The sequence below is a fragment of the Mercenaria mercenaria genome, chromosome 6 (assembly GCF_021730395.1).
Source record: "Mercenaria mercenaria strain notata chromosome 6, MADL_Memer_1, whole genome shotgun sequence".
NCBI lineage: Eukaryota > Metazoa > Mollusca > Bivalvia > Venerida > Veneridae > Mercenaria > Mercenaria mercenaria.
Window position 1 is genome coordinate 12,885,676 of NC_069366.1, and position 21,778 is coordinate 12,907,453.

The 21,778-nt window shown below is 34.9% G+C and overlaps 1 protein-coding gene across 1 annotated transcript in view; it reads right to left on the reverse strand.

Annotated features, from left to right (window-relative positions):
• LOC123549649 (large neutral amino acids transporter small subunit 2-like) overlaps positions 1-16,579 on the reverse strand; it is a 38,202-nt gene extending 21,623 nt beyond the window's left edge. The window contains exon 1 of the mRNA XM_045337908.2: positions 16,282-16,579. Coding sequence (XP_045193843.2) covers positions 16,282-16,476 — 195 coding nt within the window. The 5' untranslated portion in view covers positions 16,477-16,579. The remainder of the gene's footprint in view (positions 1-16,281) is intronic.
• Positions 16,580-21,778: the final 5,199 nt, after the last annotated feature.

Consider the following 21,778-nt stretch of genomic DNA (forward strand, 5'->3'; position numbering starts at 1 on the left):
ATGAACACATTAAGTTCATAAAATACTCATTCATCAGCAAAAATCCATTCCTTCTTGACTGCTCAGTATTTATGTGGTAATCATTCTTTGATAAAAATTAGACTGTGGCCTGAATTTTCTTTGATATTTTATATTCTACTATTCATTCATGTATTAAATATTTGTTATAAATGGGAAGCAAGAATGGCTGTTCTAAATGCCATCCAAGTGTAGAATAATGTTGTAAGGCTTAACAGTACCTAAGCTTAAATCACATACCGTAATCAATGGTAAAGGTGACAACATTGATTCTAGTACTTTTGTAGCATTCAATATTTTTTTATCTGTTATTTTCCCAGTGCTGAATGTGAGGTATGTGTTACAATATTCAATACCCTAGGTTATAACCATTATAACATCTAAATAATATAATATCTGACATGTACTTTTCATATATACATGACATTAATTCATCATTATATATTATACTTTTTAGTGTGTTTTTATTATCAGGATTTCTATACGTAACATTTTCACATTCTTTCTCTCCCTTAACGAGATTCCTGATCGAGAGCCGACATTCTCAATTAGCATTTCCAGCATATGCATAATATCTATTGTATTTCTATCACCAAAATAAATATTATATTCCAACAACAAAAGTCGCCCATTATCTGATGTCTATAATTGAATATCTGTTGACAATCCTAACATGCTAAATTGCCCTCTATCACGAGCTATCATCTCCAGCCAATATTCAGAAGCAGACTATCTGGTGACCAAAAACTAAAGCTGTATTTAAAATCTATAAATTATACATCATGTTTGGGGTTTTTTTTCTCCTTTTTTTCTTCTTTTTTATGTGACTGCACGAAAAAGGGTAGCTAACATTTGAATAACAACTATTCTTACCCCTAGATAACTTCTTGGATCTGTCGTTATGAACACCCCTTCTCACACCCCATACATTTTTTTCTGTTCAAAAACAAAATCAACCAACATCTTCAAAGCGGTCTTATAAATATTTAATCTAGATAAATTTCAAAAACAGTCCAAAATAAGCTATTGAAGCAATGTCAGCTGGCAGCTAGTTTATTGGCCTCTTAATGATAATGTCTTTATTATATTGGGCCTGAAGAACATATTCAAAAGCAAAGTGCCCCTCAACAATGAATCCAACTGAAAAATATTTGTCCTGGCTGCATCAACAATCAATGGAATAGATGGAATGAAAGCTTATCATCTTAGAAGAAACAAAGCCCATTTACATATATATAGGCTGCTTTTTATGTACAAATATAGGAAGTTTTATGTATCCACGGAATTACTGACATTTTCTCCCACACTCCCACTGTATCTTCAATCAGAATGTTCTCTCCAAAATGCATAATATCTATTATACTTCAAAAAATAGTGCTTTTTGTGCATAATATAATCACTGAGGCAAGTTTTTTCATCATTTTGGGAATGCTACTATCACTAGTGGAATAGGGAAAATGCTCTCAGAAGATTTAAAATAGTTTTGCTAATTTGTATGTATATTTTGGTTATTAAAACAATAGTTATCCTGTTGAACATTAGTACTGAAATGCAGTCAATTAATATTTTACATAAAACAAGAGATCACAGAGTGATCTTGGCGCCCACCAATGTGCCATTTTTGAGTGTTCCAAATTTCAAGACTTACTGACTAGCTCAAGGTCAAATTTCATTTCCGTACACAACACTTTGCATGTGGTCCAAATTCGAAAGCTGTAGCTTGAGAAATGTGAAAGTAGGTCACTAGATCAATTTCAAGGACGAAATGTGAAAGTAGGTCACTAGGTCAAAATCAAGGTCAAATTACACTTCAGAACACAAATTTATGCGTGTGGTCCAAATTTAAAGCCTGTACCTTCAAAAATGTGGAAGTAGGTCACTAGGTCAATGTCAAGGTCAAAGTTTGTTTCGGTACACAATTCTATGCATGTGGTCTAAATTTGAAGCCTGTAGCTACAGAAATGTGAAAGTAGGTCACTAGGTCAATGTAAAGGTCAAAGTTTGTTTCCGTACACAAAACTATGCATGTGGTCCAAATTTGAAGGCTGTAGCTTGAGAAATGTGAAAGTAGGTCAGTAGGTCAAAATCAAGGTCAAATTCCAATTCAGAACACAAAACTATGCATGTGGTCCAAATTTGAAGCCTGTACCTTCAAAAATGTGAAAGTAGGTCACTAGGTCAAAGTCAAGGTCAAAGTTTTTTTCAGTGCACAAAACTATGCAAGTGGTCCAAATTTGAAGGCTGTAGCTACAGAAATGTGAAAGTAGGTCACTAGGTCAAAATCAAGGTCAATTCATGTCAAGGTTCATCTTGCCACTCAAAACCATACATGTTGAATGTTGTAGGTTATTGACAAGAAGATTTTAAAATCTTTTCCCTATATAAGTCTATATGAACCATGTGACCCCCCAGGGCGGGGCCATATTTGACCCTAGGGGGAAAATTTGAACAAACTTGGTAGAGAACCACTAGATGATGCTACATTACAAATGCCAAAGCCCTAGGCTTTGTGGTTTGGACAAGAAGATTTTCAACGTTTTTCCCTATGTAAGTCTATGTAAACCATGTGACCCCCGGGGCGGAGCCGTATTTGACCCTAGGGGGATAATTTGAACAATCTTAGTAGAAGACCACTAGATGATGTCATATACAAAATATCAAAGCCCTAGGCCCTGTGGTTTTGAACAAGAGGTTTTTCAAAGTTTTTCCCTATATAAGTCTATATAAACCATGTGACCCCCGGGGCGGGGCCATATTAGACCCCAAGGAAATATTTTGAATCATCTTGGTAGAGGACCACTAGATGATGCTTCATACCAAATATCAAAGCCCTAGGCTCTGTGGTTTTGGACAAGAAGATTTTCAAAGTTTTTCCCTATATAAATCTATGTAAATTATAGAAATAAACAAAGGGCCATAACTTACTAAAAAATTGTTGAACCAGTCTGATTTTCAGGGGGACACAACTAGGGTACCAATACATCATTCTGACAAAGTTTGGTCAAAATCCCCCAAGTAGTTTCTGAGGAGATGCGATAACGAGAAATTGTTAACGGACGGAAGGACGGACGGACTGACGGACGGACGGACGGAAGGACAATGGACCACGGATGCAGAGTGATTTGAATAGCCCACCATCTGATGATGGTGGGCTAAAAATATCTTAAATTAACATAGATTTTGGTAATTTTAAAATTTTCCCAATTATGACTAACTATTGTTTTAATAACCAAAATATACATACAAATTAGCAAAACTATTTTAAAACGGCCAAAATCCTAAAGGGTAACAATCATTTGGGAATTTTAAATTCAGAATTGGGAAAAAAAAATCTTTTTGCTTTTGGATTACCTCCTCAGCCTTATGGGAGGTAGATTAATAGGGGGGAAATCCCTGAATAATAAATACAGCAAGAAAACGGTTAACAGAATGCTATCTAAAAGACCTCTTGCCTACTTTCGTATTCCCACTTTCTTCCTTTCTTTAACATGCATACCATATAACTCAGTGATTCATTCAAAACAAAAAGAACAAGTGAATGAAGTATTGCCATGCAATACAAAGTCCCCTACTGGAAGGCACCTAATTTTCTCTACTGCAGTATAACATAATGAACTGATATTTGTCAATGATGTATAAACAATATTGTACTACATTTACAATATAATATAAGAAAGCACTTGGATTAAAATTTGCATATATAAAAACGTACAGTTGTTTTCATTTGGAATTGTTTTGGCCGATTTTACAAAAAGTTATCATAAAAGTTATTTATAGTAACAACAAAGTGAAATTAATCCTAAAAAAAAAAAAAAAAAAAAAAAAAAAAAAAAAAAATCTATAAAATGTAAGTCCACAAGAAAATCTTTACCAGGTAGAGATAGACCAAAATACACCTAAATATTGGATGTAACATGCATGTTGTACCACAGAAAAGTGGTCTTGAATTTTCCCTAAGGCCAGTAATAAAAAAGTTACAATGTAATCTATTTATAGTAACAACAAAGGGACGTAATTCTAAAAAAGTGTGCCTCATGGTGGGGAACATTTGTGCCAAGTTACATCAAAATCTCTCCATGCATGAAGAAGAAATGCTCCGGACAAAGTCATTCTTGAATTTGACCTTTGACCTCTAAGTATGACCTTGACCTTAGACCTAGCGACCAGGTTCTGGCGCAAGACAATTTGTCTTATGGTGGTGAACATTTGTTCCAAGTTACATTAAAATCCCTCCATGCATAAAGAAGAAATGCTCCAGACAAAGTCCTTCTTGAATTAGACCTTTGACCTCTAAGTATGACCTTGACCTTTGAGCAAGGGCTCCGGGATTTGTGTATGACACGTTGTCTCATCATGGAGAACATCTGTGCCAAGTAATATTGAAATCCCTTAATGAATGACAGAGTTATGGACCGGACACGAAACAGACCCTGTTCATGCCATGTTAACATTTGACTACTAAGTGTGACCTTGACCTTTGAGCTAGGGGTCTGAAAGTTGTGCACGACACATTGTCTTATTATGACATACAATTTTGCCAATTGATATTAAAATCCCTTCATGGATGAGAGAGTTATGGACCGGACAGGAAAAAGCCCTGTTGACCTTTGACCTCCAATTGTGACCTTGACCTTTGAGTTAGGGGTGCAGGTTTTGCGCAAGACACATCGTCACATCATGGGGAACATTTGTGTCAAGTAATATTAAAATCCCTTCATGGATGAAAGAGTTATGGACCGGACAGGAAAAAAGCCCTGTTGACCTTTGACCTCCAATTGTGACCTTGACCTTTGAGTCAGGGGTGCAGGTTTTGCGCATGACACATCGTCACATCATGGGGAACATTTGTGTCAAGTAATATTAAAATCCCTTCATGGATGAAAGAGTTATGGACCGGACACGAAACAGACCCTGTTCATGCCATGTTAACATTTGACTACTAAGTGTGACCTTGACCTTTGAGCTAGGGGTCTGAAAGTTGTGCATGACACATCGTCTTATTATGAGGTACAATTGTGCCAAGTGATATTAAAATCCCTTCATGGATGGGAGAGTTATGGACCGGACAGGAAAAAAGCCCTGTTGACCTTTGACCTCCAATTGTGACCTTGACCTTTAAGCTAGGGGTCTGGGTTTCGCACATGACACGTCGTCTCATCATGGGGAACATTTGTGCCAAGTAATAATAAAATCCCTTCATGGATAAAAGAGTTATGGACCGGACACGAAATTGCAGACGGACGGAATGACAGAATGACGGAATGACGGAATGACAGAATGACGGAATGACGGAAAAGTGCATTCCTATAGTCCCCGAAACTGGTTTTCAACCAGTAGGGGACTAATAAAGATATTAGAAACCACAGTTTATGAAAGCCGAGTGCTGATGCAGTAAATTGACTGAAAATTTAGGTAAGTATGCTTTTTTGGCAATTATATACCACAATATAAAACACTTCATATTAAATGCCAGATTTAAGAGAAGCTGTTACCCAGTGTTCCAATTACTGTAACATAAAATTGTATGAATGTATGCTTTTTAAGTTCATACTTTATGATTGCCATATGTGCCTTCATTTCATTCCACATGAGGTGTCTTAACTTCACACACACTGGGTAACAGATTATTAACCTCTGACAAGTTCAAAGTTCAAAGGACAGCATCCCTTCAATGAATTTCTTGCAAGGCAAATCATAGATTATTTATACCTATAAAAAATATAGGAATTTCAACCAGCTGACATTTTAATTGTCTTTGCACAAAGAATCTGTGAGTGTCATTTCACCAAATGAAGAGGTACCCCGCTGGCTCTACAACTTTTATATTTTTCCTTCCTTTTTTTTATATAAATTATTGAATATTTTGAGTTCAGTTATGTAAATGTTCATGTATAAAAATAAATATGAAGACAAAACGTAACTATATCAAAAGCTCAGCCTCAGGCCCCTGTAAAAAATGTTCTACAACTAGTATTATCTTGAAAATGTCACAAGTTTTCATGACCCTGAAGCAAAGCTAGTATCTGAATTTCAATCTTGAGATTAAATAAAATTATACATTGTTTAACCTAATGTTTTGTATTTTATGCAGCAATTGTTTACTTATTATTATGCTCCAATCCCACTCTAGTTTACTGTTTTACTCATGTCATTTGTTGAGGGTGTAAAATGCCATTGTCACAGTGACTCAGTTTACTGTTCTTGAACAGAAAATGGCCACATTTAGAACTTTTGTTCGGGAACTGGTTCTTGAACTATTCAAGAACTGGTTCATGAACAAAATTTAGAACTTTTTTTCAGGAACCAATTCTTGAACTATTCAAGGACTGGTTCATGAACAAAAGTTCTAAATGTGGCCATTTTCTGTTCAATTTCTGTTCAAGAACTGGTTCTTGAACAGTTCTTGCACTTCTTGCAGGGGTGATTCTGATAAAACTGCCCCTATGACTTTTGGCAAGTAATATTAAACCATACGCAATTTTGTTTTTGACCCCTACAACATTTTTTCAGCCATATTCCTTTATCTATTCTTAAAGAATCGAATTTATTATATGAAATATTTCTTTAAAAATTTGTATGGTTTGTACCCAACTTTTTTATCCTGTACCCACATTCAAAAAGTCTGTGGGATTGCTGTCTAAACTATTTCTACATCAAGTGTTGATTTGCACCCTGTGCAAAATTTGCACCTACAAAAACCAACATTTTTTCTCCATATACTGACAACTCAAAATTTGGACAGGGAGGGACTGTACTTTTGCACTTAGTAAAAAGCAAATGGTGCAAACCACATCATTTATTTTTATCATGTGAACTAAAAAAAGAAATACGCATATTAAAATTTATTTGGAAATTATTTTCAGGTAATTAAAGCGACTTATTCTTTAAAAATTAGAAGTAAATATTTTGTCATGTGAAGACATTGCTGTGCTAATGTATATTAACTCAACCACAACAGACACTTGGATAATTTTTATGTCAATGTATAAATCCCACACGATAATTCAAACGATAACATGTTTGATAATTATGATTTTTCTTCATTAAAACGTTTCAATACAGAAAACATTTTTGTATAACATTACAGTATTTTCGAGTTCAACGATGCATGAGAACCATAACAGAACCATAACAATCAAACAATAATATCAACATGCTGTTGTTTAAATTATCGTGCATGAGTAGTATATTTTACATCATTTTTTGAGAGAATTGTGATTCACAATAAAACATCCGGATTTACTTTTAAAAACCACTGCTGTATCAATAAAATACAATATCCATTTTGCTGACAAACTAACCACAAGTTTTGTTTTTGTTCTAAGTATTTACTAGTTGACAAATATCAAAATATTTGTGTAGGTCAAAGCCTTTCTTCCATTTTACACTAAAATCTATGACAACAACCTGAGGGGTTGCTTATTCGTATCTGTCTAATGAACTGAACTGAACTTGTCGTAGTAATGGTGGTATGGCTCAATTTTTACATTTAATCACCTCCTTTGCGCAGGAAATCATGTATAACATTGATTTTAAATTCATTGTCCATTAATTTTATTAAGCACACATCTATGGACTGTTAAGCCTATCGGCAAGATGATGTAACATTTCATCAGAATTTAAACACTAATGTAAAATCAATTGTATGTTTACTAATCCTCCTCTTCCTTTTTCTGTTAACGGATTAAACTAAAATGTGACTTGAACCAAAAACTTTCCTGCCATAAAATATTGGTATTTCAGATTAATTCAAATTTTTGTAGACATATGAAGTATAATTTATTTTCTATTTATAGAAATGTATATCGATAGGACAGTGAGTATACTTACTGATCATGGTGAAAGTTGCAAATCAAACTACTCTAACGAACAGTTCCAAATTAAAAGTTTTTTGGCAGTTAACAAAAAAGTGTATTTATTCTGAAATAAAGCCCCTTTCCATTCATTTTTCTTAACATTTCAGTGTATTATTTGTATGGTGTCCTTAAACAAGAGGGCCATGAAGGCCCTGTATTCAAACTGGACCTTGAGATCATTAAAATTAGCATTCTGAACAAGTTTTATGAAGATATATTTGTACAGTCATAAATGTGGCATCTGAAGTGTTAACAAGCTTTTCCTTTGATTTGACCTGGTGACCTGGTTTTTGACCCTACATGACCCAGATTCAAACTGGACCTTGAGATCATTAAAATTAGCATTCTGACCAAGTTTCATGAAGATACATTTGTACAGTCATAAATGTGGCATCTAAAGTGTTAACAAGCTTTTCCTTTGATTTGACCTGGTGACCATGTTTTTGACCTTACATGACCCAGATTCAAAATGGACCCTGAGATCATTAAGATTAACATTCTGACCAAGTTTCATGAAGATACAGTATTAAATCTGGCTTTTAGAGTGTTAACAAGCTTTTCCTTTGATCTGACCTGGTGACCTAGTTTTTGACCCCGGTTGACCCAATATCAAACTCATCCAAGATTTTATTGAGGGTAACATTCTGACTGAGTTTCATTAAGGTTAGGCCCAAATTGTGACCTCTTGAGTGTTAACAAGCTTTTCCTTTGATTTGACCTGGTGACCTAGTTTTTAACCCCAGATGACCCAATATCAAACTCCTCCAAGATTTTATTGAGGGAAACATTCTGACCAAGTTTCATTAAGATTGGGCCAAAATTGTGACCTCTAGAGTGTTAACAAGCTTTTCCTTTGATTTGACCTGGTGACCTAGTTTTTGACCCCAGATGACCCAATATCGAACTGGTCCAAGATTTTATTGAGGGTAACATTTTGACCAAGTTTAATTAAGTTTGGGCCAAAATTGTGAAAAAAAGTGTTAACAGTCAAATTGTTGACGACGGACACAAGACGATCACAAAAGCTCACCTTTGAGCACTTCGAGCTCAGGTGAGCTAAAAAATGACTCCACAAAAAATATCAATCTTTCCTTACTTAGTAAAATGCTTTCAAAAGTAAGAAAAACTATCATTTAGGTTACAAAAGCCAATGACACAGTTTAACTATTGCACTGTACATGTATATAATATAGTATCAAAATGGTGGATGGCTTATGGAAGGCTGGTGGTTCTATCTAGGTACCCCACCCACTGGGATGGAATAATGCCTGCACAGAGGGGCACCTGGTATCTTCATCCACCATCAGATGCTCGAAAGTTGCTATATATGACCTATTACTGTGTAGGTGTGACACCCTTCACCCCCAAAATAAAACTGCATGCAGCAAACTACCCAAACCAAAATACAAGCATGCAGCAAGCTTGTGAGAAGTCTGCCATAAGCTTGCGCAAGCTTCCTGCAACCTTACAAAGACTGCAGCCATGTAACATAATGCTTGCGAATGCTCGCATAGAAATTAAGTTTGCGTAGAAGTCTTTCTTTGCAAGCTTGGAGCGGGCATCTTGCGATCTTAATACAATTTAAGATTGCGACTAGCTTGCAATCCTGTAACCTTTTTATAACTCTTTTAGTTCACTGATACATATAAAAGAGAGAAAGGTAATATATTAAACCAAATATTAAATTTTATATGTCAAAATATGTTGTTTTAAAAAATATTGTACCTGATTCTTAAGTCTTTATCTACTGATCACTACAAATATTGTTTCATGAAAGTGCTAAAGTTTTATAAACTGTGCAGTTTGTCAAATTAAATGAAGTATATAATTAAATTTTCAGACTCTAACATTATTTAAACTGTCTCACAAACCTAAATAAGGTTGAGGAAGATAGTGTAGTTTGCAAGCTTTCGCAACCATTGTGGCAAATGTTTTTGTCTACACCCATATAAGTGTGCGTAAGCTTGCAAGGTTGCGCAAGCTTGCAATCTTGTTATGATTGTGTAAGTTTGAAAAATTGTGCAAGCTTGCAATATCTTATTATGATTGTGCAAGGTCGCAATTAAGATCGCTAGGGTTCCAATCGCAAGCATGTGCAAACTTACAAGATCATAAATAGGTTGCAGGAAGCGCGCGAATTAGTTTGCGCAAGCTCAAATCATGGTTGCAATGGTTCCAATTGCAATCTTGCTGCATGCTAAAACAAGTTTGCCGCAAACTTAATTGTTATGATCACAACTGCAATCTTGCTGCGACCTTAATGCAAGCTTAATTAAGCTCACCATTTTTGTTTGGGTATAGCATTTCCATAATATTGATAATATTGCAACCTCAACAGTGACCCCTATACTTTCTATGTATAACAATTCTTTTGCTACATAAAACAATATGAAATATAATTTTGCATGAATTGCTAGAAATTCTAACAAAATAATTTTGCATGACACTTATAAATTCAAACATTTGTACCGTAAGTGATTTAGACATGCCAAATTAAACTGTTAAAAGTCAATGCAAAGCTGAGTTACTTTGGTCACAGCCCTTGCCAAAAAAAAAGAATATCTAGCTGGCAAGTACTTAAATGATCAGACTACAAAATGTTTGAAAATTATGTCGGAAAACATTAATCCTAAATTAATACAGACCTATATATTGTCACCTTTGTGCAAAAAGCGATTAAGTGGTCCTTTAAGTCAATGTATTTATCATTTTTTGCTATGAGGTGACTGTATATTTGATACATAAAAAGGTAGAAGTATTCATCTGCAGTTTAATCTAAATCTACATAACGACTTTTGACAGACTGACCCGAAAAGCTGAATCTGTCCTCAAAGTAAAAACATAATCTGAAGATTTTTAGGTAACTTCTATGGACTGCAAATTCTATTATTTATTTTCATTTACCTCCTTGAATAACTCTGAACATTTCTTTAACCTGTTTAGCCTGCTGGCATCAAATGATTCTGCCTTTGCGACCAGTGCAGACCACTGCAGTCTGTTCGCTATTCAGTCAGTAAATTTTCAGTGAATACCCCTTTGAGTAATAAATCAGGTACTGCAATTGAATGATAGATCAGTCCATTTTAGAAATTTAGAAGGGTAAAGGTTAAAACTGCATAAAAATGCCACATAGTTTTACATGAATGACTTATGTCTCATACAAATCAGAATGCAAAGACTTTGCCTCATATAATACATATCTACAATACTTTAGTCATATACAGTACAACACAGCTTTTTCTACAAAACATACATAATATTATAGCCTTTTGCTGTAAATCATAATTTATACATTAAGTTATGTAAGTACAGAGCCAAGAAAAAGCACTGCTAATTAAATATTATGGTGCAAAACAATATATTCTTCAATACAAGAACAAAGTTCATTGATGTGATATTCTTTTAATTAATGCCTGTAATTTCACCTACAGTACAACCAGGTAACTTCAGACAGCAAGTTCAAGTAAAAAGAGTACATATTTAATGATGAAAGACAGAATGGGGGAAAAATTACTTTTTTACAACATTCATTTTTGTTAGCAATGTAACCAATTAACCATAATGCATAATATTATAGCATCTAAAATACAGGTGTAACCTTCTATAAAATAATTTCTTAATAAGAAGTAATGAATTTCTGATGAAACGTTTGGAGAATGCTGCTACATATCCAACATGATAACTACGTTATGTCTCTTCCTGTGAGCATCGTAAATATCCGAGTAACACTGCCGAAAAACATGTAAAATCGTGTATCGCATGTCTTTTGTACCATGCATGAGAACTCATGATGTAACATTGCAACATGTGTACAGCTCATCACATCAAAGAAACCAATGTCTCAGATACATTGCCCTCTGAACTTGATAACTATATATATCATACCTGTACATTATGACATCACATTCATCTACATGTTATTTGCTAATTTTAATCCTAAATAATCTAAATGTCCATATAGGGCCTCAGCAGTAACTGAAAGACAATGAAACAAGTAAAAACAAGAACCTTCAGGAGTGTCACAGCCAAGCCATAGCAAGTATGCTTATATCTGGTGTTTAAACGATTTTTTGTTTTTGTTGGGTTAATCATTGCACCGACACAATTATAGGTCACATGGCAACTTTCTAGCCAATGTTGGGCGGTTAAAACCGCCCCTGGTTTTAACCAGCAGTTTTAACCGGTTAAAACCGCCCCGGTCAATACTCCCTGAAGTGGTCAATACTGGTCGATTGGTCAATACTGGTCAATTAGTCAATACTGGCTGTTAAGATATTTTACAAAATTTATAAATAATGACTATTTAATAGCTTTTGGGGCTTGATTATGGTGAATGCAGGCATTAGTATTATTTAGTCAAAACAACCTAACCAATACTCCCAAACTGGTCATGAGTGGCTGGTTGGTCAATACTGGATGAATATTTACTGGTCATTGAACATTTTCTGTTAGATTAGATTACAAAGAAAAAATTATATTATTTTTCTTCAAAAATGTCACAATAATTTGAAAAACTTTAAACTGAACTTAATCTGTAGAAAGTATTTCATAAACTGTAGGAGTAAGTGTTTGATTCACAAGTGATAAATCTATTTACTTTTACTGGTATAAATAATTTAATGAAAATTGCTGTGAACATCTGGACCCTTTCCTGGAAGTGGTTTGTGTTTTGATAGCAATTGTCACTTTGCCCAATTGACACCATGTCTTACAATATACAAAAGGTATGTTGCTGGCCTGTTTCTCTAATCACTAATAAGCAGTCATGATCAATATCCCCCTGTACTATTCTCAATGCTTGAACATGGTAACTTTATCTTAAAAATAAGTAATGCAGTCAAAGTATTCAATTGCCCAGTATTGACCACTACATGTTCTGATCAGGAATATTTCTTGGAAATTTGAACTGAACAGTACAGTCCATTTCAATGAGTGTAATATGTAGTAATAACATCTTTAATTAATTCAGAATAAAGGCTATTGTAAGAAGACAAAAGCATTGAATAAACTAGTACTGACCAGTCTAAGTATATTGTCCAAAACTGAGTCTGACCAGGACATATTGCCAAGGACCAAAATTGAATCGACCAGTATTGACCACTATACCTTTTAACGAGCAAAACTTTATATTATTCAAATTGCTTTATTATTTTTATATTACTATAATAGTATTACAGCCTGTGCTAATCTGTGAATGTACATTATGTAAAAATGTTTAATAAACCAGTACTGACCAACCGAGTGGCTATAGTATTGAATTGACCAGTATTGACCACTAATGACCGGTTTTAACCAGTATTGACCGCCGGCCCGGTCAATACTCATACTGACCGGCTTTTTGCCAACATTGTTTCTAGCTTTGATGGTGGAGGAAGACCACAGGTGCCCCTCCGTAAAATTATTTCATCACGGACGGGCACCTGGGTAGAACCACTGACCTTCCATAAGCCCCATAACCCACATGGGTGAGGGGCACGTGATTTGAAGTGAGCGACCTTAACCACTCGGCCACTGAAGCAATGAAAAATATTTTTAGGTTACATGTCAAACAAATTTTCTTTTTTAGTTTCATGTACAATATTATTTCAATGTTTTCGACATGTTTTAGTTAAAAACTTTTACCAATATGGACCGTACAAACAGTGACAAATATACAAAAAATATATTCAACTAGAGCTATCACTTAATGTGACTAATACCCCTAGAAACCGCTTCTTGATACTGGGTAAATATTAAATATTTCGATCATGACCTTTGGCCTTCAGGTGTGACCTTGACTTTGAAACTAATGACCTGGGTTGTGCATTACCTATGACAGTTGTCATCTTGATTAAGTTAATAATTAATGCTAATTGTATGGCAATCCTTCCAGATATACAGTAAGCATAAATTTGAGCTATTTGGTCTTTGACCTTTAAGAGTGATCTTGACCTTGGATCAAGTGACCTGGGTTGTGTACTCTACAAGTCTTGCTGAGGTTAGCGACTGATTCCACTTTTATGAAATCTTTTAAAAGATTATAGAAGAGTCACAGAGTTAAGCTACCTGACCTTTGACTTCCAAGTGTTAAACTCTGACCTTGGACCAAGTGACTTGAATTTTGCTCTCTGCACATTACATTAATGAGGTATATATTTGATGCTAATTCTATGAAAATCTTCCTTGTATGTTAAAAGATATAGAGCAGAAACAAAGTTAAGCTATCTGACATTAGACATCTGTGTCTTTGACCTTGGACCTAGTGATCTGGGTTGTGCACCAGATTGCACATCATTTTGATGAGGTTAATAACCCATGCAAGTTTTATGAAAACCTTCACAGCACTTAGGAACAGACAGACAGACGTGCATGAATCCAATAAAGTCACCATTAACTTTGTATCTCAGGGTTATAAATGATATATCACTTTTAATAATTCACTGAAAAACCTACATGTATACTATACAGTATACAGCACTTTGTTTCCTTTGAAGAAGTTCAAAAGGTAATCAAGTACAGCTGTTCTGCTATGAACTTTCTTGCTGGATGATCAATAAGAAAATTAATGGCCCATGCATTTTCATTCTTCTGTGTCATCACAAGGTAAATTTTGGCTCATAACTCAAAGATGTGTTGAAACAAACTCAATCAAAACTAGGCAGAAAAATGCCCCCAAAATCACTTTTTGTCAAATACCAACCAGATATTGCCAAAATCATCATTTTTGTACTTAGAAGAGTGAAAGAGTAAACATATACATATGACTTCCTGTACACAGACTTCAGAAAAATAGTTGCTGAAATAAATGCCAGCATAGTTTTTTCATTTCTGGCAAAACTATGGTCTTCATGTACATTAATAAGTTACTACTGACAGCTGAAGAAAGGTAGAAAAATGCGTACTTATGTGCACTTCCACGGCAGGCAATTTTCAACTTCAAATTTAAATGTAAGCATGTTAACATTAATTTGGCATTATCTTTCATTCTTCTTACAATTTTAAATTTCTTAAAGATTTAGAAAAATATATTGTTATAATCATATTCAACTTCCGACAAAATCTAATAATTCTGTAATTCTTTGCTGCAAGAAAACACATTTTCTTGTCTTAATTCGACATTATTACCAATGTTTGTAATCCCAACGAAAAAATAAAAGTATCTTTTCTGGTTGTCCTTTTAAAAATCATTTTACAACATTCATTTTAAGACCTCAGCCAAATATTAAAATGTCATAAAAACTACACAATTTAGAATTTACAAATAACAAAATGCTTTATACTGCCGAGGTACAACCATGCATCAAAATTCAATATCTAGACCTGTCACATTTCTTGTTTCATAAAAACACAAAATCCATTGACAACTTTATAAACAGATATACTTCTTTATTAGGCCTAAAAAAAAATTTCTTTGTTTCCGGTAACATGCTAAAAAAAATTAGGGTAGGTAGGTCGGAAAAAATTTTTTTTTTGATTTTTTTTTTATTAAGGGGGACTCTTCGGAAATTATTTTTCTGTCAAAAAATGAATACAAATAAGGGGGTTATGCCTTTAGAGCATCAGGAAGTTGATTTCTAACATCACTGGCCATGTGTAAATCATAAAAAGTGCAGTTTGGCAACTTTTTATCAAAAAATTGAAAAAATTATTCTCCAAGACCATAAAAACATTTAGGGTCGGGCCAAATATTTAGGGTAGGTCGGGATACCGGAAACAAACAATTTTTTTTACGCCTTATTGATCTACCATATATCATTCAATACACTAAATTATGGTTATACTATATAAAATGAACTCAACTAGTTGTTTTTTTTATTTGAATATATAATGTAATAATTCATGGAAATGAATTACAATAATTTCACAAAATATTTTTTTTGGAAAACTTTGTAAGCTGAAATAATGAAAATTTTGAAAACAATATAATGGGCCTTTTTGTTCGATCTTATTAAAATCATAACAATGTGTTTGAACGAAAAAAATTTAATATTATGAATAGAACATAATAATGACCAGGATATATTTTTGCCATTAATTAAGCTGACATTTTATAACATATTACAATTTTCTGAATGGGTATTAATTTTATTTGGATTAAAACACAAATTGTATTAGAGGTATTAATGTGACTGGACTACAATGTTGCATCATCATCATTAACCTGTATGCTTGTACATTCTATATTTGTAATATACAAATGTTTTTTTAGAACTTCCAGCAATATTTTAAATTACAGACAATACAGTAGTAGATTCTAACAAAGAGCTATAAAAAATAAATACTTTAATAAATACTTCATTGATTCCAAGCATTTAGCCGTCACAAAATAAATGCATTGTCAATATGACAGGAAGTAAAGTTATGCATTTCACTGCAGACGCTGTAAATGAAAGCGTGTAATAATTAAGAAAGTTTCTTCGAAACTTACCGAGCCAGCCCCTTCTAACACACCCCTGGGAGAGACAAAAATCCCAGATCCAATGATGGAACCGACAATGATTCCCACTCCGTTGAACAGTGTAATGGTCCGTTTCAATTTTACTGTGTCATCCTGATCAACACTGGGTGTCTGAGCTGAGTCTTGTCCGCTGTTGATACGGTTTTTAACTTCCGTAGAAGTCATTTTGTCCTGAACTGAACCACTATCCGGTTCAAAATCTGTGAAAATCTGTCCAGCAACACATGCACGTTGTTTTGGTTCCAATTACGCATGCGCAAAGGTGACGAAAATTTGGGTTATTCTATTTGTATAGAGAGGTTGATTTTCAGTTGTAGAAGAAAATACTCCGGCAGTCATTGTTACAGGCTAGAAATGTCAACAAAGTGCAAAACTTCATAGATATGCTAATATTTCATATAGTCAATTGACCTCAGAAAAGAGAAAAATATGTAAGAAGTGGATACAATCTCTAATAGTGAAAACGAAAGCACGTTGCTATAGTAGTAAACAAATAGTACCTAGCCATTCATGTATGATTTGCTGATGCAATATTTCCCACGATCGTGTGATATTGATAAAACTTACACGGAGTGGCCTTGGACGCGGAGGAACTTACAAACGGTGGTCACTCAGATGTACGATCACAAGTTCAAGAAATATGTAAGACCTTGACACTTGCTTGGATTACTCCATGTTTTCTAACTGCTGGAGAACACATTGAAGAGTTTTGCAGTCTGAAAATAGAGCTTAATGGACCGGTTTTATAGTTTTTACTTTATACACTGTGGTGTTACTATATTGTTACAGGGACATAAATAGATAATACATTATTCCTGATTGTTAGGGGAAATTATTTTATTTACACTGTCATGTCTTACTAATCGATAATAATAATAAAAAAACACTCTTCTTTATATTCCTTTTTGTCCGTTTCATTTTATATGCTATGTATATTGTCTAATATGTTGGTGGTTTTACTTCCCTTCTCCCTCACATTATACCCCAACTCACTTATACCCCTGTCCATTATTTTAATATCTTTCATGTAATTAAGATGTACTTGTTGATGGGTATATGAAGCAACCCGTCAGCTGTATCTTTATTTTGTGCCACAGTGTATTTTGCTGACTTTGCGTCATGTTGCTGTTGTCTCAGTTCTTCCAAGGAAGCTACTCGTATGTACTGTAACATGTTGAATAGAAGGATACAACGCTTGCAACTATCGAACCGATTTTACACACATGACTGTTCGAGTTGCGTACCTTTCTCCAGCAACCACCTACATTCATCTCACGAAGTAGTAGAAATTATATAAAATGTGACAATTTGGAACCACTTCAATGTATAGGTGATGCATATCCGTTATCAATAACTGATATTGACTTCCAAACACATGAAGCGTACCTGATACAGTATATTTGTTACTGCACAGCCCTTATAGTTGGTCGCTATACATTTCATATTTTATGGTATTGTCTGGAATGCTTTTCTCCTAAATCATACAAAAAAGGATGCGGAGTTTGCCTAGTAGTGCCCTTAAAAGTTATCCTTTTTGTGTTCTGACAAGCCGTGAAATATATTGGTGCTGATACCTTGGATTGAGCCTAATTATATGTTTTATCTACACTCTATTGTCTACCTGTCTAACTAGTTGAAAATAGGGTAAGTGTGAGCACGCGTATAAACCCCACCCCAGCCACACTTTCATTTATATAGGTTTCTCACTGTTCCAAGGCGGTGCACGTACTTTCAACTTACTTTTTTGTCCGTTTCGTTACATACACGTTATGTATATCGTTATATTGGCTTGCATATTGGTGGTGTTACTTAGACAAATACTTTCTTTTATATATAGGTTATACTTACCGGGTGCAGGTGTTTTTCAACTCGCCTATTTGACAGTTTAGTTTTATATCTTACGTGTTCTTGTATGTTTGTGGTTTTCCTTCGTCCTCCGATCATACCTGCACCCACCACATCCAATGCATATCACACAATTTTTATACCACTGTACCTTTTTGCTAGCGTATCCTTTTCCAGTGGCTCTTTTACCACATTACATCCTTATATCTTTCATGTTATTAAGATGTACTTGTTGATGGTATATAAATTAAGCAATCCGTCTGCAATCCACAATGTGGTTTGCTTACTTTGTGATGTGGGGCTCTAGTAGTGTTTGCTGAGCTCAATTCTTCCAAGGAAGCTACTTATGTTAAATAAAGTAATGCAACTAGCGAACCGATTTTTTCATATGACTATTCGAGTTGCGTACCTTTCGTTACATCCTTCCTCTATGTAAATTAATTATGCCATAATAAATTGCTTACGCCCTGAAATAACACTTTGATATTATAGTATAAGTCCTCCGTAAGATTAAAGTTTAATGTCGTCCTTCTAATGTGGCATTTCCGTTGAAAATTAAACTCGAATAACAAGAAAAGTTCCAACATAAAGCACTAGGAAATAAGGCTAAAATGCCAACATTACTACTGGTATATCAATGGCGATTTAGACCTTCAAAACACAATAAAACTGCTACTCGTATTGTTGAATATGTGGCTTATCGGGACATGAGCTCTCAGTTAAGATTCTCGCAGTTTGCATGTATGATTCTTTAGTTTCTCACATTTGTGTCATCCCTGTTTGTGTTATCCATTACATAAATATGTATAAAATAACAACAACATGAATTCACTGTCAGTCTGCTCATCACTTACTTAGTCCAGCTCTAAAACTATCTGTTATTTTCAAAACAGTCAGCTGTTAATAAAAAACAAGAGGACCATAATGGTCCTGAATCGCTCACCTCTTCCCACATGACCCAGTTTTGAGTATGACGTCGTTTTTTCTATTATTTGACATAGTGACCTAGTTTTTGAGCTCATGTGACCCAGTTTTGAACTTGACCTAGATATTATCAAGATAAAAATTCTGATCAATTTTCATGAAGATCCATTGAAAAATATGGTCTCTAGGTTTTTCTATTATTTGACCTATTGACCTAGTTTTCGAAGGTACGTGACCCTGTTTTGAACTTTACCTAGATATCATCAAGGTGAACATTCTCACTAATTTTCATGAAGATCTCATTAAATATGGCCTCTAGAGAGGTCACAAGGTTTTTCTATTTTTATACCTACTGGCCTAGTTTTTGACCGCACATGACCCAGTTTCAAAACTGACCTAGATATCATCAAGGTGAAAATCCAGATCAATTTTCATGACGATCCATTGAAAAATATGGCCTCTAGAGAGGTCAAAAGATTTTAATAATTTTAGACCTACTGACCTAGTTTTTGACCGCAGTTGACTCAGTTTCAAACTTGACCTAGATATCATCAAGATGAACATTCAGACCAACTTTCATACAGATCCCATGAAAAGTATGGCCTCTAGAGAGGTCACAAGGTTTTTTATTATTTGACCTACTGACCTAATTTTTTATGGCACGTGACCCAGTTTCAAACTTGACCTAGATATCATCAAGGTGAACATTCTGACCAATTTTTATGGAGATCCATTCACAAGTATGACCTCTAGAGAGGTCACAAGGTTTTTCTATTTAATGACCTACTGACCTAGTTTTTAACCGCACATGACCCTGTTTCGAACTTGACCTAGATATCATCAAGATGAACATTCAGACCAATTTTCATACAGATCTCATGAAACATATGGCCTCTAGAGTGGTCACAAGGTTTTTCTATTATTTGACCTACTGACCTAGTTTTTGGTGGCACGTGACCCACTTTCGAACTTGACCTAGATATCATCAAGGTGAACGTTCTGACCAATTTTCATGAAGATGTCATGAAATATATGGCCTCTAGAGAGGTCACAAGGTTTTTCTATTTTTAGACCTATTGACCTAGTTTTTGACAGCACTTGACCCAGTTTCGAACTTGACCTAGATATCATCAAGATGAACATTCAGACCAACTTTCATACAGATCCCATGAAAAATATGGCCTTTAGAGAGGTCACAAGGTTTTTCTATTATTTGACCTACTGACCTAGTTTTTGATGGCACGTGGCCCAGTTTCGTACTTGACCTAGATATCATCAAGGTGAACGTTCTGACCAATTTTCATGAAGATCTTTTGAAATATATGGCCTCTAGAGAGGTCACAAGGTTTTTCTATTTTTAGACCTACTGACCTAGTTTTTGACGGCACGTGACCCAGTTTCGAACTTGATCTAGATATCATCAAGATGAACATTCTGACCAAAGTTCATAAAGATCCCATGAAAAATGTGACCTCTAGAGTGGTCACAAGGTTTTTCTATTTTTAGACCTACTGACCTAGTTTTTGACCGCACATGACCCAGTTTCGAACTTGACCTAGATATCATCAAGATGAACATTTTGACCAACTTTCATGAAGATCCCATGAAAAATGTGACCTCTAGAGTGGTCACAAGGTTTTTCTATTTTTAGACCTACTGACCTAGTTTTTGACCGCACGTGACCCAGTTTCGAACTTGACCTAGAAATCATCAAGTTGAACATTCTGACCAACTTTCATAAAGATCCCATGAAAAATGTGACCTCTAGAGTGGTCACAAGCATAAGTTTACGGACGGACGCACGGACGGACGACGGACACCGCACGATCACAAAAGCTCACCTTGTCACTTTGTGACAGGTGAGCTAATAATTTATTTTCCTCCCCATCAGATTGTATACGAAACCCCTTATCTAACCGATCGTAACGCTGAGATATTTTAATTTTTAAAGAGAATTTGATGTTATTTCCGTCTGATCGGTCTTCTTTTATTGAAGGAAGTGATCGCCTTAAAAAATGCCATTTTGCAGTGGTCCCCAATTGACAAAAAAAATCTTTCATCGTTACTTTAGACTTCATAATGACTTTCATATAAAATTAACCTGTTATTAGGCATTATTTCCCTTTAACTTGATTCGGACTTTATTGCTACTGCTTATAATGTATCGAGACCAGTTCTGTGACTCTAAGTTTCGTCAAAGAGCTATAAAAATAAATATTTTATACTTCTTTGGTTTCGTCGGGCCCTTAAAGGATGTTTCCCTTGTTGCTCTTTCTAAAAGGCATTCAGTACATGGGTTTTAGCTTCGATTCTGTTCGATTCCTCCTAAATTCCAAACTTTCTTGTCATGATAACTTTTAGTTGCCGTCTTGTTTTTCTTCAAATGACCATATTGTTACAGGTGTAAATTAATAACGAGATGAGACCGATTTAAGCTCCCCAGTGGTGTTTTACCTCTTACTGTTCCAATTAACGCTTGCTCCACTATGTTCCTTTATACGTTTTTTTTTTGGGGTGGGGATGGGGGTGTGTTTTTCGTCTGTACGTTTCAATGTGTATGCACGCACGTGCGTGAGTGTATGATGAGACCTCGTTTGCACGCCCGCGTGCAAGTTGCGGTATGTGGGGACTGCAGATTTGGAATGTGGCTTTCCCTCCTGGATTTTTCATCCTTGATTTTTTACAGAAGTTTAGAATA